General features: G+C 39.4%; 2 protein-coding genes across 4 annotated transcripts in view; one reads left to right on the forward strand and one right to left on the reverse strand.

The window, feature by feature from the left end:
• Window positions 1-10,420, forward strand: part of kat2b (K(lysine) acetyltransferase 2B) — a 58,596-nt gene extending 48,176 nt beyond the window's left edge. For 2 of the 3 annotated variants that reach the window (XM_080209845.1, XM_080209861.1), the window contains exons 16-18: window positions 238-301; window positions 402-486; window positions 2,941-4,564. In XM_080209845.1, coding sequence (XP_080065971.1) covers window positions 238-301; window positions 402-486; window positions 2,941-3,134 — 343 coding nt within the window. In that variant the 3' untranslated portion in view covers window positions 3,135-4,564. Of the gene's footprint in view, window positions 1-237; window positions 302-401; window positions 487-2,940; window positions 4,565-6,890 lie in introns of those variants that run through there. The other variant, XM_080209853.1, reaches the window with a different exon arrangement.
• Window positions 10,421-11,973: 1,553 nt separating this feature from the next.
• The window catches only part of LOC145361314 (shugoshin 1-like), a 32,280-nt gene continuing 25,739 nt past the window's right edge, over window positions 11,974-18,514 (reverse strand). Inside the window, exons 8-9 of the mRNA XM_080216974.1 lie at window positions 13,717-13,903; window positions 11,974-12,243 (exon numbers count right to left, since the gene is read on the reverse strand). Coding sequence (XP_080073100.1) covers window positions 12,093-12,243; window positions 13,717-13,903 — 338 coding nt within the window. The 3' untranslated portion in view covers window positions 11,974-12,092. The remainder of the gene's footprint in view (window positions 12,244-13,716; window positions 13,904-18,514) is intronic.

Here is an 18,514-nt window from a genome sequence, read left to right on the forward strand (position 1 = left end):
AATGTTGCACATGGGATTATAAATATCATTAAATAAACACTTTCAGCAAAATCAGTGCGCGTTTCAGGTATAATGGCAATTTTCTTCTTAGGAAGATTGTTCAGTAAAAATGAAATGAATAAATTTCAAAAGCATAAACTGTGTTCTAAACTTTTTTTTATTTGCTGCAGAAAATATGAACATTTGAATTAGAAGATTTCACTGCGGGTTATTTTAAAATTGACTACTTTGTTTCAGGAAAGATTCCAGAGACCCTGACCAGCTCTACAATATCCTAAAGAACATCCTACAACAAGTAAAGGTAGACACCAAATCTGATCTTGACATTTACAGCTGCTTACTTATTTTTCCATCCATTTTTGCCACTTAAACTAAAAATCTGAATTGTTCTTAATTAACAGAGTCACCAAAGTGCTTGGCCATTTATGGAACCAGTAAAGAAAACTGAGGCCCCTGGCTATTACGAAGTCATTCGCTTTCCAATGGGTATGTGAGAATTATTTTCCAATGCTTCAGTGAGTAGTGCATAGGATCCTAATTAATCCGTTTTAAAATTATAGTTTAGAATCTGACCTAAAAGCGATCTTCATCTCATATTGCTGAAATGTTACTGATTTGCCCTGACAACTGTTCAAGAAAGGGTGTTTTCTTTTAATGAACGTACAAAAAAAGACAGAGCTTATCCACTGGACATTGTAGACCCTGGCTGTGATTCTCACATTCCGCTGCGCTAAGTTTTTAGCGCAGCAGGCTGGGAGAATTGCACAATGGCCAATTTGTGGGATTCCCGCGAGCATTCACACCATGCTTCCGTCCCCCAGGCCCAGATTTCCGGCAGCATCTGCGTGAAATCAGCTGGGAGGCGGGGCTAGCACTTAACATACTATTTAAATGCTGTTAACAGACCCAGGACTGAATTCTCCGAGCCTGCTAGAATTTCCCACCCTGCCAGAGTGTTCAAGGGAGTTGGCGGCCACCCTGCACCCCCCCCCCCCCACCCCCTTCACCCCAGAATGAAGGGGTGGGGGGCAATCGGTCGTCCCTCAGAGGATCAGGTGGCGGGGGGCTCCCAATTGCCCCCTGCACATGGGCACCCTGGCAGTGCAGCCTATGCCCTGGTACTTCTGAAGGGGCAAAGTGCCCATGCGCAGGGCGCATCTTGGCATTGTCCACCAGGCATGGGGCAGTGGCAAGAGACGGGGCAGTCATTAGAGGTTGGTGCCCAGCTGCCAATCTGCATAAGGATTGGTAGGGACTGGAGGAAGGTCAGCAATCAGAGCGGGCTGGGGGCTGGTCATCAAGGGGGGGAGTCTGCTGGTGTGTGGAAGGTTGTCTGCCAGGGGTGGCATTGGTGTATTGTCCTAAACCTAACTATCTTCAGCTGCTTCATCAATGAACTTTCCTCCATTCGTAAGGACAAAAGTGGGGTTTGCTGCTGACCAATGCCAAACATCATCGTGGTGTTAGTATGGCTCTGTTAGGAACGTGCTGTAGAACTCTGCAGTGTATGTACATTGAGACATTAGTCGTTGCAATCCCCTGATTTGACATCAACACTTGCTCTCAGGTTAGCTGCTTTTTAATTTACATTGGCTCTGTTTGAGTTTGTACAGGTGTTCGGTGGTTTATAGAGTTGGTTAAAGTTTGAGGTTGATGGAGTGGTGCTGCATGTGGAGAAAGCCTCAGTTTTGATGCCAAGAATTATGGTCGGACCATTTGCTCCCATTCATGGTTGCCTTTTGTTTCTGGCTCGTGCTGCTGACCAAGTGAAAGCAAAGAAGAATAAAGCTGCTCTCCCAAAAAACACAAGAGGGAAGGGGTGTCAGTGAGAAGCCTTATCTACCTGGGGCTTTCTAAAAAGACTTTAACTCAAACCAGGACAGCATTTGCAAAGCCCTGTGTAGCCAGATGATTCCATGTTCCTAACATGGCTTCCTGCTAGGCCTGCAGATGTAGCAAGGGTTCTTGTGTACATCCTGATCTGCCTTTTTCTGTAGGCCACACCATTGAAGTTCTCATTTGTGTCCAGTACAGTAGAATACATGTGCAGCCACATTGCCTGGGCATGAGCGACCTTAGCACCACAATCATGGAAAGACATCCCGCCAGAGTGTATGTACAGATCCTTCCTCTAAGCTACCCTCTAAATTATGTAAGGTTCAGTAACTGAGCTGTTGGCAGTGAGTATGAAATCGAGTGACATTTCTTTTTCACCAGTGTCCTGTTCAACATGGAGAAGAACTGATTCATCAGCTGAGGAAGAACAGTAGGTTGTAACCAACAGGAGGTTCCCTTACCCAGGCTTGATCTGACACAATGAACGCTCATGGGATCCAGAATTGATGTTCAGGTATCCCAGGGCAACTCCCTCCTGACTGTATACCACTGTGCCACTACCTCCCCTGGGCCTGTTCTGCTGGTGAGATTGGACATAACCAGGAATTATGATGGTGGTGTCTGGGACATTATCTGTAAGGTATGATTCTGTGACTAGGTCTGGCTGTTGCTTGTCTAGTCTTTGGGACAGTGCTCCCAATTTTGGCACAACCTCCCAGATGTTAGTAAGGAGGATTTTGCAGAGTCAATAAGGCTAAATCTGCTGTTGTTGTAGCTGGTGCCTAAGTCCATGCCAAGTGATCCATCCAGTTTCATTCTTTGTTGGCATTTTGTTACAACTAAATGGTTTGCTTGGCCATTTCAGAGGGCATTTAACAGTTAACAGCTGGTCTGAAAGCAAATGTAGACTAAACCGTGCAAGGGTAGCAGATTTCCTTTTCTAAAGGACATTAGTGAACCAGTGAATCTTGTGATTAGTGAACCCTGTTCCTGTTTCTTATGTTCTTAATATAGGTAACAATCATCAAATTCGGACATTTCACATGTATCTTTTTAACAAGAATGTCTTTCCTTAACATTTGCTTTGATACAATTACTTCACAGATCTGAAAACAATGAGTGAACGTGTCAAAAACCGCTATTATGTGACCAAGAAGTTGTTCATGGCAGACATGCAACGCATCTTCACCAACTGTCGAGAATATAATCCTCCAGAAAGTGAATACTTCAAGTGTGCCAACATCTTAGAAAAAAACTTTTACAGTAAAATTAAAGAAGCCGGACTGATAGACAAGTAAATTGAGAATTTAATTTTTTTTGTGGTGCTCTGACTAGTTGATGCTAGTTTAATGTACTGTAGAATATATAGAAGGTCTATTACAATGCTTACCAGTAGCTTTAGAAACTGGCTGCTGTAGATTTTGTGGGAAATTTTTCATGCAGCCAGTTGCAATTTGAGACAGCTGGATCGGTTTTGCACACTGAGCTCTTCTGCATAATGAGAATGCGTTGAGATCTGGGACACTACTTAGTGAATAGGCTTGGAGCATTGGCATGTGAACAAATGCCTGTATATCCATAGTTTAGTGAGTACTTTGATTCTGTTGCTGAAGTTTCACATACCCAGCAGTGGTGTAGGGTATGGTGTGTTTCCATTACAGAATTAAGAAGCTGAAAGCAATGTGCTCACAAATGTTCAAGTAAGCAGTGCCACTTTGTGAGCTCAAACCCACACTCTTCAGTTATTTAACAATCAATTGACTATCCTGCTTTTGGGAGGAGGTTATAACCCAGTGCCGTGATGAGAGATGAGAAACAAGTTTCTCTCTCTCTCTCTCTCTCTGGCAGATTCAGTGAGGCAATACCAGGCCGGGGAAGGGGCAGGAAAGTGAACGTGAGGAATGTTGGATTAGCCTTGATCCTATTGAATGGCAAAGCAGGCTCGAGGGGCTGAACAGCCCACTCCTGTTCCTATTTCTTATGCTCAGACAGGTCTATCCTTCTTACATGCTCTTAATGTGGACAAATCTTCTATTCGGAGCTGGGGATTCTTCCCAGTGAACTTTATATCACTATAAGCCAGTCCTTCACAGATAGGATTGCATCGACTTGATAAAGTGCAGGGAGTTTCCTAGTGCTTATATGTCACCAAGTTTTACCTAGTTAAATTTTATCTGGCTTCTTAGGTGTGGCATTGAAGTCAAACGGGACAATATGCAATGGCCCTCCCAAAATAGGCACAGGGATCATGATGCACCTTGTACCTTCTGATGCAGGCAGGCCTCAAACTGCAAGCTGCCTGGTCATGCAGATGATAAAAACTTTTCAGCCCTGTACTAAATGCAGTGCTGATTGACTGCCTATCTAAATAGGGGGCCAAAGGTTCTGCAAGATCAGTATCACCTAAAGCCTGCCTACACCTTTTTAAAAGGGAGATCCTTGCTGCATGCAGCTGGCACTTAAGGGGCTGGGGAAGATCATCTGATCTACAAGATGAATGAATTTGGCAAAACAGGACATAGAATGTGCTGCATCTATCACCAATACCACAGTGGAGGCCTTGGTATGTGAGGTAAACTGACCGCCCTCCCCAACAAGTTTTATGAAGGCAGTGGGTGCAGATAGTCAGTGCTGTAAATATAAGCAATGTAGCCTGTATGTTCATACCAAATCCTCCACCTTTTAACATCTCACAATCTCTTCTGATCTACTAGCTTCAGATGGACTCTTACTCTACCGCCAGCACCCCCCGTGTCTCCCCCCCCCCCCCCCCCGTCCCCACCACCACCACTGCAACCCTACCCTCGTGCCTTTCTGCTAGCAGCTACTAAAGGACAGCAGCCTCGCCAGACATTTATTCAGGAGCATGAAGTTGTCAAGGGAAAGCTGACTGATGATGAACAGTCACCTGAACTAAAACTCAGGCACCTGCTCAGATTCTGACTGTGTCCATCTTAGGGGCTATCTCCGAAATGGAATCCCTACATGGTGATAAATGGATACAAGTGTCCTAAAGCCAGGCTGGAGAAGAGAAGCACTCCAGAGGGAAAGGCAGAGGATTCAGAGGAGAACTTTAATGGGGCGGTGGAGAGAAAAAAGCTGCTGGATATGGATACAGAAATGCTTTGTGTGTTAGCAGACCTGCCAGAAAGCCTGACATCATTGTCAGGGAGCATGAGTCTGACATAAACCTTTCACAGGATCCCATCCTTTGTAGCATAGAAGTGATGGTTAAGTGAGAGCACTTGAAAAATCAGCCATGATGCAGCATTCATGGTAAACATCTCAGCTTCCAGTACAGCAGAAATTGAAGTCACACAACTTCTAAGTGTTGCAGTGGAAGCTCAGACTAAGTCCCACAAGCTCATCTTACTATCATGCAAGCGCAGACTGCTGTCATCATGGCTGTGGATAACCGTACTCAGCAGCTTGCAGTCTGTTCCAGCAGATTAATAATATTGCCGAGGGACTGTCCTATGAGAGATGCTATGCTTGTGTGAAGCACAAACCTGCTGTCATCTCAGGATGACTGCATTTGTACTCCCAGTGCTGCTACTCTATGCTGTTACTCATCAGCCCAGACTACTGTTGCCTATGCCAGGATGGCAGTTGGAAGCCAGGCGTTCAAGGGCCACACTTGTGTACGGCAATACAGCATGGCCATCTGCAGTTTCCTCTAATAAAAGTCTTCTGCTAGCCACGCTGCAGCTACTGGTATAGCATAACACAAGAACACTAGACCAGGCAATAGCACAAGGACACTGGCACTAAGCAATGCACAAGGTTGATTAGTTAATTTTGTATGGAATATTGGATGGTTTGTTTTGTACCTTACCTATAGGAAATTTGCTAACCGAGCAAATTTGTGTTCATGGTCCTCTGCTTCTCTCTGCAGAGACAAAGCAATATATTCCTATCTCAACATACAAAGGTGGCAGTCACCTTCCTTATTCAACAGTGCACAGCAAAGATGTTGGCAATGTCCCCTTCTGAAAGGCAACTCATAAAAAAATTCTCAACTACAGCCATCTTTATAGTCACTGGCAGGAGTGTCCTCATCTTGCCCTGAGGATGCAGGTCCATCTGGAGTAAGCGATAGATTTCAACAAGCATCTCTTTAGGGAAACAGAAATGTCACGTGCACTATTCCTGGATTAGGTTGAGGTAAGAGAATCTTGGAAATACCTGGGTGCATACGACTCCTTGCTCCTCACTGGTTAACTGGATTGTCCTCAACTGTGTTCTCCTATAGCAAAAGGGGGTTAGAAACTTGTTACCATGCCTGGAAGCAAGCAGAACCCTTGAAGTGAGGACCAAGGACTCCAGCACCAGTACATCAAGTCCTATAGTTTCTACCAAATTTAAATCAAATACAAATCAACAAATACTTCTAGCCAAGCAACAACCAGTGAAATTCAATCAAGCAACAACTAACTTGAAAGTTCACTCAGTAGTGTCCTTGCACTTGATAAACACAAGTTGGGCTGCTCAAGATTAAGAGGGAATTAACTGGAACATTCAGGTGGAAAATGGCATGACTGGACTCAGTCATGTGCTGAGATCAAGATCTACCTATACTGCACACTTCTGGAACACACTCCAACTCATACACTAACTTCACCAATGGTGTCCAATGAAGACCACCTCAGAAGGGAGTGTATGCAGATACAAATGCCATTTTGGATCCAAAACAGCACCCATAGTGCAAAAAATGTGGGTGCCACACTGAATTTTGCAGTCCATGTATCTCCTCCATATCCATAAAAACTGTGAAGTTCTGAATAAGGTGGTTTGAAAACTGTGAAGGGTTTCTAAATATCATATCCTGGTGCTTTAAAACTATCTCAACAATGCAGGTTTTGCATTTAAAATAATTTTTTACAAATGTTTTTACAAAACATTTTAAAATAGGTTGAGTTATTTAATATCCAACTACACTGGGGGAAGAAACCTATGCGATGAGACTCTCCTGCAATGTAGACAGCATTTTGTATTTCTAACTATTCAGCCTCCTTTTCAGGAATGAGATTAATTGTTTTCAGTTTTTTGTGCAGTTAAGATTGGAGCTGCCTAATCCTACTAGTGGGCTTTGCACCTTAGATTCATCTGTGCACTAAAGGGTAAGCATAAAACTGGCTAGAATTTTAAGAACATTATTTTCTTCTAATTAGTATGTGAACAGCAGTGTTTAGACATACATGCAACCAATTGCATATATTACTAATGTTTGCCTACCAGACTGTATCTCCTGATAAGATTGTGATATTTTAATCCAGGAACCTTAGCGTATCTGTATCTAAAACAGATCATTAACTGCAGAGTTAACTCTCTCATGACACATTGGCAGTTTGATTTCCCCAACTAACCTTCACCTAATTTGAATACTTCCAGCAATGGGGTATTCTAAAATCTTAAATAGAAGACCAGAATTATAACTAAGGCTTTCATATACGTTTAAAAGAAATTCCGCCTTCTTAATTTGCGAATGTAAGATCTTGTGTTACTGTATAAACGGAGGAAAATTTTCAACAATTGAAAGGGAATCTTGATAAATTAAACTAAGCTACTTACAAAATTCAAGAGAGGAGGGGATTTTGAGGCCCTTCATCCAGTGGAAATAAGATGATGGCACCCCAACCCTGATGGGAAATGCCTTACACCCATATACTTATGCACACCAGTATATTTTGTAATAATTAATTTAAAGAAAAAGTTGTTACATCCCCGAGTGAAGTCCTAACACTTTGGCTTCCTAAATTAACTATTGTTATGGTCACTGAGATTTTCCCCATGAATATCAATAAATGATCAGAACACCAACAGTAGTATGTTTAAAATGCAAATTGGGATCCTATGAACAACATATAGGACTCTTCGTCATTTTAGGGCCGTACTGTGGAAAGTTTGCATTGCATCTACTTTGTTCAGAATAAGCTGGCAGTCTAGCCAAAGATTAGCACAAAACTAAATTTTCCTACAGTTTTGTGGGCAGAAGAGCAGAATGTGCTCACCCAAGCTTCACAAAATCAGACAGACTTCTGAATGGAATGACATACTGCAGTGGTCCAGAGATGTCAATTTGTCCCAGTACGCTGAGTCTCTGTCACAGCCTGACAATTTATTTTTAAATGAGGATAGGCCTTTAAAATGGACCATGCCTTCCACTGGGACCACTGAGTGGCTGAAATCAAGACTAAGGGGATATCTAACATGTTTAGTTTCAGTGAATGGATGAATTTCTTCTGACTCTGTCCCCATTTTTCTGTTTCCAAATGCAGTATATTTTGTAATAATTAGTTGAGAAAATATTAAATTACACCCCCAAGTGAATGCCTAACATTTTGACATTGGCTTCCTAAATTAACTGTTTTTATGGTTGAAATGCCTTACTTCAGAGAAGTTTGGCCTCAATCTAGGATTAAAATTAAGTGTTTTAGTCAGGATTGATTTAAAATAGTCCTTTTTATGTCTGCACCAATGTCTGTGACTTAAGTCATTATAATAAACTAAAGTAATGCACATTATTGTTATTAGCCAGTAACTAATTGGTGACTTCAAACTGGACTCATCTCACGTGACTTAAATTCCTGCTGCAGTCCTCATTATGCAATCAATTTTACATTAGGCTTTTTGCATTTATCAGTTAGCTCCCTTATTTATATTGATGTCTATTGTAATCATGGTTGAAAATGAAACAAAAATCACATTATCCAAAAAAACAAAGTTGCCCAAATATTTATACTTTTGGGCCATATAAGTGACAGCCCTGGGGATGATATATAAAGGCTATTTCTATATTCCCATTCATGCGTATAGTGTACACTATGCAAGTCTTGTCAGATTGACTTTTCTAAGTTTCAAGGGCTGGTTTACTAGGACTCTGAGGGCGTAAAGCATGCAAGTTGAACACCCCTGTAATTTAACACTTCACAAGTTCAGAGGGGATATCTAACATGTTTAGTTTCAGTCGCAATTCAATGAAAGGTATACAGCTGGCACAGGTAAATTGCATGGTTTATGAATGACAGGAAGCAGGCAAAATGCTAATAATGCTAGCAATACCAAAATCCATTTTCCTTGGGAAATATACAAGCATAATCATATCCCTCCCACAGCTTAAGTAGCAAGTATTGTAAATGACTAAATAATGTGTGAAAAATAGATGAATATAAATGGCCGTTAGCACCAGGCTTCACATTCTTTTTTGAAGAGTACTTTAAGTTATGAGGACATATGAAGTTTAACTATTTACAGCAATTTATTTGATGGAACATGCATATCCTTAAGTGATTGAGTTGGGATAAGATATGCTGTCTGCATATTTAATATAGCAGAAGATAAAATCTTTAATGTGTATTTGAATAATTCTTTGTTAGCAATGATATAACTTCCTGACTGAAATTGTGCTCACCTTCATTTAGAATAATTCATTCTAAAGGTAAAGATAACGAAATGCCTACAAAAACCCCCTCAAATTTCATTGGGTCTTATTTTCTTAAACTTAAATATTGCACTATAGCAGTAACTACTGATGTATTGTAGTTCAAATGCTGTGATCCAATTTTATCTACATACAATTCTATTTGTTAAACCTGTTCAATTTTGTACCATTTCTATAAAACTCTTTATTCCTTCCGAAGTTTAGTTTGCAAAATTTAATTTAGAAATGTAAAACTCTAACCTGAAGTGCTTTTGTTTTGTAAAAGAGATCCTTATCATAAGATGTACCTAAAGTTATATCCTGTTTCATCATACTGTGCTATGTACCATAAATGTGCTTTCCACTTTTTTAAATCCAAATTTGTTCTCAAGTGGAAGAGTTATGATTCTGGAGAAATTGTGCAAATATGAGTTGTTGTTAAAACCTAAAACCATTTTCCTTTTACATGGAGATTTCCATGAACGTAGAAATAATCACATGCAAATCTTGAAAAATACAAGTCTCAACTGGTGATTACATTTGTGGAACACCCATAAGTGTTGCAGTATGCTTGGTAAAAATAATTCTCACTTTCTGAAAGCACTTTGATATTAAAATGGATGTTGCATCCTGTTGTTAAAGTGAGAATGAATGTTCCAGCATTATATGTTGGATTCATCATTGGATCAGTGGTTCCAAATATTTCATATTCGTTTGAGAGCTGGTGTTAATGCTCACATAACTTGAATGTAATACAGTCAAAGAATGATTCCAAAGCAAATTAAGACTTAAAATATATGATCCAAGCCTGCATGGCTTGTGTTTTTTTTAAACCAATAATCTGAATGCCAGCCTTAACTGTTGGAACATAATGTAGGTTGAAGATCAAAGTTTTCATTTAGAAGCTGAGACAAAATAATTTAAAATGTTTGTTTCCTTTCCAAAAATCTCACATCCAGTACTGCAAAATTAGAATGTAAAAACTGAACGACTAACTTAGAGGTTTTTTTACATCTTTCCTTTATTTGGTTTTAGAGGGAAATAGTAGATTTTGTGCAATACTGTAAACTTCACTTTTGTGATTTTTTTGTAAACTTTTGTATTTGCTATCTATACAATAAATGTTCTTTGTAAAATTAATATATGGTACCAAGTTAAAAATAAATGGTGTAATTTTCGAATTATATACTTTAGTACTATATTTAATTTCCAATGTTGGTTATCTTAACAAGTCCCTAAACTAGATGATTTGACAAGAGCACAAAGTATTTTCCTAGTTTGAATTTTTACATTGCCATTATACAACATTAACTCAAAAAATTTATTTTCCATAATCATGAATCCTTCAATTCAAAGATTTCAGAAAATTGACAAAATAGTGGGTCAGCTGTTTTAGGACAGAGCACCAGCCTGAAGGCAAGAATTAATTGGTGCTGAAAATAAAGCAGCAAGTTATTAAAGGTGGGGATAAAAATAGGGGAGCTTCACAAAGTTAAACACAGATTTTCACCCTTCCCTGCAACTATCCAAAGCTCAAATGATAATGCAAAATATTGAATTCATCTTTCTTTGCAGATAAACACTTGGGCAATAAAAACGTAGCCTTAATGAGTTGAACGGGTACAGAGAACTCAATACGAAGGCAAATTTCCTGTTGGCACCATGTCAATGAGTTCCACACCCACACCCTCCACTACTTGCACATCTGGCTGCAAACATACAATTTGTAGCGTGCATTGTACATTTCCCTCCCCTGAAACACCTAATGTTAAGCAGTAATATGGGAGCACCAAAACCTCCATGACATACATCATCTAACGAGGAGGATGCTGCTGTTGACCTCCATAGTGAAAGAGGAAGTAGTTGAAACACTGGATGGGCTAAAAAAAATGAGGTATTGGATAGGCTGACCGTACTTTGAAGTTACGTCACTTCAACAAGATGAGACACATGCAAGGATAGCAAGAGACGTTAGAGTGAAAATTGTAGATGCACTGGCCATATAATTCCAATCCTCCTCAGATTCAGGGGTGAGGTCAATAGACTGAGTTGCAATTTATACCCTTGTTCAAGAAAGAGTGCAAGGATTAATCCAATAATCGCAAGCCAGACTGTTTAGCTTGATGTAAGCAAAGTTTTTAGAAATGATATTTGGGGACAAAATTAGCAGACAATAAACAGATGTGGATTAGTTAAAGAAAGCTAGAACTGATTTGAGGCCTGACAGATTTTTTTAAAAAGATGATGAGGATGGTGGGGTGGGGGGGGGGGGAGGTGGTGGTGTGGGTGGAGTGATATGGATAAATGACATCCAACTGTAAAAGCTGATGATTTTATTTGATTGCCACCCTGCCAACTCAAATTGTTGGAAGTATGATACATCTGACACAACTGGTGGCTGGACCGCCAACCACTACACACCATTGCTGACAGTCCATCCAAAATGAAAAGTATTGATGAAAGGAAAAAACCCATCTAAAAAGGTGAAACACAAAAATATGTATGGCGATGACAGTTTATTCAGATTTTTCACATCTGTTTGATGCTCAAGGTAACTCTAAACAGACGGTTATCTACCTACATTGGGATATTTTGCATGATCCTACATGAACTGTTTAATCCATTCAGATAAAGAAATTTGATATTGTTACAGTAATAAAACCAATTAAATATACTTGTAAAGAAGATATTTATTAGGTTTTAAGCATTGAAAATACAATTGGTGAAAGCAACACCTCTGAAACAAGTTTGAAATTAAAAACAAAATCAATCCATACAGTAAGTGATCAAACTTCAATTTATCATGATCTCAATATAGTTGATATTTGGTGCAAGATTATCGACAGCCAACAAATGCCTCATTATATCTGCTAAGTGGAAATGTTTTTTTCCCAGGTTTACGCAGAGAAGCATTGTTCTTTTTCTGTTTGAATATTGGTGAACGCAAAAATTGCGTGTCAGTGTATCTGTCTCCTCTCCGCAATTTCCTGTAGAGTAGATTAAAATTTTAAATTAAATTAACATTTACATCAGATAAATCATTGTTTTAAATGATGAATTTCTTCGTTACCAAGGTTCTTATGAGCTGCGACTGAAAATATTATTCACTTTTCTTAACTGGCTTTGAATCTGTACTAGATTGTGGAGATGCAATGTTATTGCACACAAGCATGCACATAATACCATTACAAACATGGATAAATATAGCATGCTTGTAATATCTTATGTAGAAAGCAGGCACGTTTTAAATTGTGATTAAGGGAATTATTAAGGCAAAGCAATGGATGGGCAAGTGTTCTATTTTCCAGCACAAACAAGGGAAGTGAATTCATTAAAGTATCAGCAACTGCTTAACAGAACATTTATCATTAACAGTATGCACCAATGCAATTCACAGGACTTTATCAAGCAACATTTGACATTAAGCTACATTAACAAATGACCCACATACGTGACAAAAAGGTAGGTTTTACAGATCATCTTAAAAGGAGAGATTGGAACATAAATAGGAGGTGGTTATTCTGCCCTTAAAACCTTCTCTGCCATTCAATGAAAGCATGGTTTTTGAGTGAATTACAGTGTTTAAGATCTCAGCAACTGAGATCTTTAATGCATAATTAAGGACTTCATGCACCCCGGACATTCTCTCCTCCATCTTCTTACATCAGGAAAAAAATACAAAAGTCGGAGGTCACGTACGAACCAATTCAAGAACAGCTTTTTTCCTGCTGCCGTCAGACTTTTGATTGGACCTACCTTGCATTAAGTTGATCTTTGTCTACATCCTAGCCATAACTGTAACGCTACATTCTGCACTGTTTCCTTTTCTATGAACGGTATGCTTTATAGCACGCAAGAAACAATGCTTTTCACTATATGCTAATACATGTGACAATAATAAACCAAATCAATGGTGGTGCAATAATACACACATCTACACAAGAGGCCAGAATTAGAGGAATGCAGATTACTGGAGGGTTGTAGGTGATTACAGAAACAGGAAGGGGAAAGGCCATAGTGGGATTAAAAAAACAAGCATGAGAATTTTAAAATCAAGACTTTGCTCAGCTGAAGCCAATGTAGGTCAGCAAACAGTTCGTTCTGTCATCACTGCTAAGATGCAAGATAGGATACAGGCAGAAAGATTTGGGATGAGTTTAAGATTATGCAACAAGGAAGATGGGAGGCTGACCAGGAGCTGGACTAGTCAAATGAAGAATAGTCAAGGTAACAGGCAAAGATAACAATTAAGTGAAAGAACCTCTGTGCTTAGATGATCGACTTTATCACAAGTAACTACTGCAGCTTTAATATGATAGAATGGGTTGAGTAAAGGGTAATGGGAAAGGACAGCAAAATGGGAAATTAAATAGATAATTTCAGGAGATGATCTTGGACTGACACACATACAATGAGCTCCTATCCTAAATGATTTATATGCAGGAACAAGTATAACTTACGCAAGGAGACTGGGTTCCTTGTAATTTATAGCCATGGTGCACCTACGTTTACCAACAGCGACTGGAGAAATCTCGTTCATTCTTTCTAACAAAGCAGGACAGGACATCTTCTTTTCCTTGTTTTCAGTGGGTAATTTTGAATAATTGGTCACATCACTCAGACTGAAGCGAGGTCCAAAGTTCTTCCCTATTTCAATGATAGGAAAATATTTAGAGATGCCTGTGTGAAATGCAATATCTTTCCCATGAAAATGAAACAAAGGTAAAGAACCATAAATCAATTGGTTGACATACCAGCTGACTCTGCACACCTTCCGAATGGACATTCATAAAAATCACAACATAAAATAACCTAATATTTTTAGAAACACTATCTCCATTTCATTTTAAATTATAATTCAATGTATCTGAAGCATATAGACAAGCAAAAAACTATTTTTAACAAGATACTAAAATAAATTAGTCCTCCAATAAGAACGGCTTCAAATTTCAAAATACAGTCATCATACAACAAATTTATATTAAAGATTGAACTATTATACTTCCACCTAAAATGTACACAAAATAAATTTAAAAGGTTCAAGATTGGGCAAAGACTAAATACTGGAAACTGGAAATGACAGAAAATGCCAGAAATGTTAATACTTGAAAGATGTTATGACCAAAATAGATGTTAATTGCTGAGCAAACCAAACCCCAGAGTGAAACTTGGCTCACAGGCCATATCTTTTTGTATTCTGAAAGCAAGAATAAAATGTACTGATCTCAGCAGCAGGAAGTCCTGTAACACTACCTGAATTTTAAAAATTAAAAGTAAAAGATCTATTAACAAGGAGGAAACTTAAGCACATAAGATTATAGTTAAACAACTAAACATAGTCTTGCAAAATATTCCTCCCTGAAGGGGTTATGCGCCTGACAGTGCTGTTGTAGATCAGCAGCCGATGAAAAGAACAGATCAAGCTAAGAGTAGACCAGATGAAGAAAAGGGGAAATGAATTGCATATTAGCTGAATAGCTGTGAAGTTAATCTCAAGGAGGATGCTGCGAGTGCAACCATGGGAGTCAAGTACTTACATGTACAGGAGAAAACAATGCGATAAACTTGACACACAGCAGTAGAGTTATTATGTGAGGCAGCAAATGCTTTGTAATCTCAGCCTCCAGGTAAGGAAACCAATGTTAAATGATTAATTTTAGTTAACACAATAAAAGTCAACACAATCAACTCAATGTGGCCTTATATTGAATTCTGGGACACAAGTTCATCACATGACTTGGTCTTAGAATCATACTCAAAATTGACTAGGGAGAAAGAACATTATAGATTAAGGCAGTGATGCAAGACGTCAAAGTTGAAGCACAAACTATCCACCTCCCTCACAATTAAAATGATTGGTTCTATTCTCAAAATTCAAAGCCCTTTGTGCAAAGAAAAGCAAGTGTTAAAATAATCAGCCATGTTCATTAAATTAGTGCAGTTTGACTTAATGTTTAAGAGAAGTCACTTTACCATCTTTGATCTTATAAGTTTAGAATTAAGTTTCATAGAACATAGAACACTACAGCACAAACAGGCCCTTCGGCCCACAAGTTGCACCGATCACATCCATACCTACCAAGCCATAAAACTATCTGTAACTCCAAATCCCATTAAATCCCATATATTCATCCAGAAGTCTTTTAAAAGACCCCAGCGAGTTCGCCTCTACCACCACCGACGGCAGCTGATTCCACTCACTCACCACCCTCTGAGTGAAAAACTTATCCCTAACATCTCCTCTGTACTTGCTTCCCAGCACCTTAAACCTATGTCCTCTCGTAGCGACCATTTCAGCCCTGGGAAATAGCCTCCGAGAATCCATCCAATCTATTCCTCTCAACATTTTATAAACCTCTATCAGGTCACCTCTCAACCTTCGTCTCTCCAGGGAGAAGAGACCTAGCTCCCTCAACCTATCTTCATAAGGCATGCCTCCCAATCCAGGCAACATCCTTGTAAATCTCCTCTGCACCCTCTCAATAGCTTCCACATCCTTCCTGTAGTGAGGTGACCAGAACTGTGCACAGTACTCCAAGTGGGGTCTGAAAAGGGTCCTATAAAGTTGCAGCATTACCTCCCGACCCCTAAACTCCATCCCTCGATTAATGAAGGCCAGTACACCATACGCCTTCTTGACCACATCCTCCACCTGCGAGGCCGATTTAAGAGTCCTATGGACCTGGACCCCAAGATCCTTCTGCTCTTCAACATTAATTTCCTGTTATTAGCTTTTGTAACTTCAGTTCTTTCATATTTTAATATCTATAGTTGAGTGTATGGTGTTAAGTGGACTGATCAATTTCAAGCATTGATACGTATTTTAAAGTTATAAGCTACACTGTCCGTTGTTTTAAAAGTAACTCATTCCAAGTATAGAAAATAGCAGCAACCTTGAAATAACTTTTCCAAAACATATACAGCATATTTCCCCCATCCTGAACAATAGACAAGGGAGATATTAAAGTATTATTTTATCTTAGCAAGTAGTAACAGTAAGAAATTTTAATGAGGGGGATGATTCCACAAATAATTGATACCTTAGAGGACCAATCAAGAGACTATGGAATCCCTGAGTTTATTTAATTTAGGTAACGTGGTTATGCACAAAATAGGGGACTATGGAAAATGATATCAATAAATAATGATCACCCTTGAGAAACCAATTAGACCAATCACAGACTGATCATGCACTCAAGTCGATAAGAATTAATCTCCTCATTTAGAATGTAGTAACATCACTGATCACACTGTGGATTGTGGCTTGAAATTAGAAGGAACAGGTTAGGGGAAAAAGAACTGTCAACTGCTAATTTGGCCCTTTTGGGTAAAGCCAAGGGGCAAAAGTGGAAACTGAAGGAGTTGAGATCACAGCGCAGCACAGTGTCCCTGTGAATTGAATACAACAAGGATCCCCTGGGAAGCTGCTGTAAAATTTCTGTGAAATTCCCACAGCTGCAGATAAGCTGCACAAACAAAATGAACAATGGACAAAAAGGATGAAAACTTTGATAAATCACAAGGAGATAACAAGCCATGGCTCAAGTTGAGGTCACAGATATGGAAGCTTGGCTGGTGTAGTCATGTTTTGTTAGTAACTGAATACTTTAACTAGGCAAGCATATTGAGTCTGTAACCAGTTAACTGTATTCACCTGACAGAAATGAAACCAGAACCATTAGCTGTAATTGGATATCGATGCCCAAAGAACATGTATACTTGTGATTGCTAAATTGTTATCTTATAAGATAACAAATGGTATAATTACTGATACAATGTATCATTCAATAAGTCTGCATGCCACTTTGTTGAGGCAGACTTTTCTGCCACAGCTTGAATAAAAACTGAGGAAAATTTTGAAAGTTTTGCCTGGTCCCTCGAGTGGAGCAAGGTATGTGGTAGCTAGATAACTGAAGGTCCCAACACTCCACAAAAAAACTCCCTACTTGGTCAGACTTACAAGTAAACATCTTCCAGGCAACACTCCCTTATAGATGTTTAACTATAGCAATCCAGCATTATTACCAGAGGCAAAACTGCTGCCATGATAATAAAGGCATACAACACAACCTCTCAAACTCATTTCCACTCAGCAGGAAATTTAAGAACAAGACTCCATTTTGCTGCCAAAAACATTTCTGGCTTGACTATATGGCTAATTCAAAAAACCTTAACTCAACACAGAGCTGTTCCAGAGGTCTTCCTCTCATAGTCAACACAAAAATCAACTCAATATCTATCATAACAACACAAGAAATAGGAGCAGGAGTAGGCCATCTAGCCCTTCAAGCCTGCCCCGCCATTCAACAAGATCATGGCTGATCTGAAGTGGATCAGTTCCACTTTCCCGCTTTCTCCCCATAACCCTTAATTCCCTTGTCTATCAGAAACCTATCTACCCATGACTTAAATATATTCAGCGAGGTAGCCTCCACCTGAATATATTTAAATATTTAAGAATATATGGAATATATTTAAGTCAATGGGCAGAGAATTCCAGAGACTCACCACCCTTTGAGTGGAGTAGTTCCTCCTCAACTCTGATCTAAACTGTCCCCCTGCTTATTTTGAGGCTGTGCCCTCTAGTTCTGCTATCCTTTCTAAGTGGGAAGAATCTCTCTACCTCTACCCTATCCAGCCCCTTCGTTGTCTTATATGTCTCTATAAGATCCCCCCTCAGCCTTCTAAACTCTAATGAGTACAGACCCAGTCTATTCAATCTCTCTTCATAGGCTAACCCCTTCATCTCCGATATCAGCCTAGTGAACCTTTTCTGTACTCCCTCCAAGGCCAATATATCCTTTCGCAAATGCGGTGACCAAAACTGCACACAGTACACCAGTTGTGGCCTCACCAGTGCCCTGTACAGTTGCTCTCATTACATATCCTTTTTATTTTCTTTGATTTGTAGCACTGTTTTGAATTCAGCTTTTCCAAAATATGAAAATCATTCATGTCTTTCCTGCTGCTCCAGTTTTGGGATCAGATAATAAACCTCCCTCGTTTACTTGTAAAACAGTTGCAAGCTATGACAGCATCTTACCCCTTTTGGCAATTTGGCTGAAAAACTTCCAAGTCTTTATAGAACATAGAACATTACAGCACAGTATAGGCCCTTTGGCCCTCAATGTTGTGCTGAGCTATGCCCAATCCCAAGATCAAGCTATCACACTCCCTATGATTCTGCTGTGCTCCATGTGCCTATCCAATAACTGCTTGAAAGTTCCTTCTCTATCTCCTAATGAAAATTTCTAAATT

This window comes from Carcharhinus amblyrhynchos, chromosome 2, assembly GCF_965287045.1.
Source record: "Carcharhinus amblyrhynchos chromosome 2, sCarAmb.v2.hapA, whole genome shotgun sequence".
NCBI classification, from domain to species: domain Eukaryota; kingdom Metazoa; phylum Chordata; class Chondrichthyes; order Carcharhiniformes; family Carcharhinidae; genus Carcharhinus; species Carcharhinus amblyrhynchos.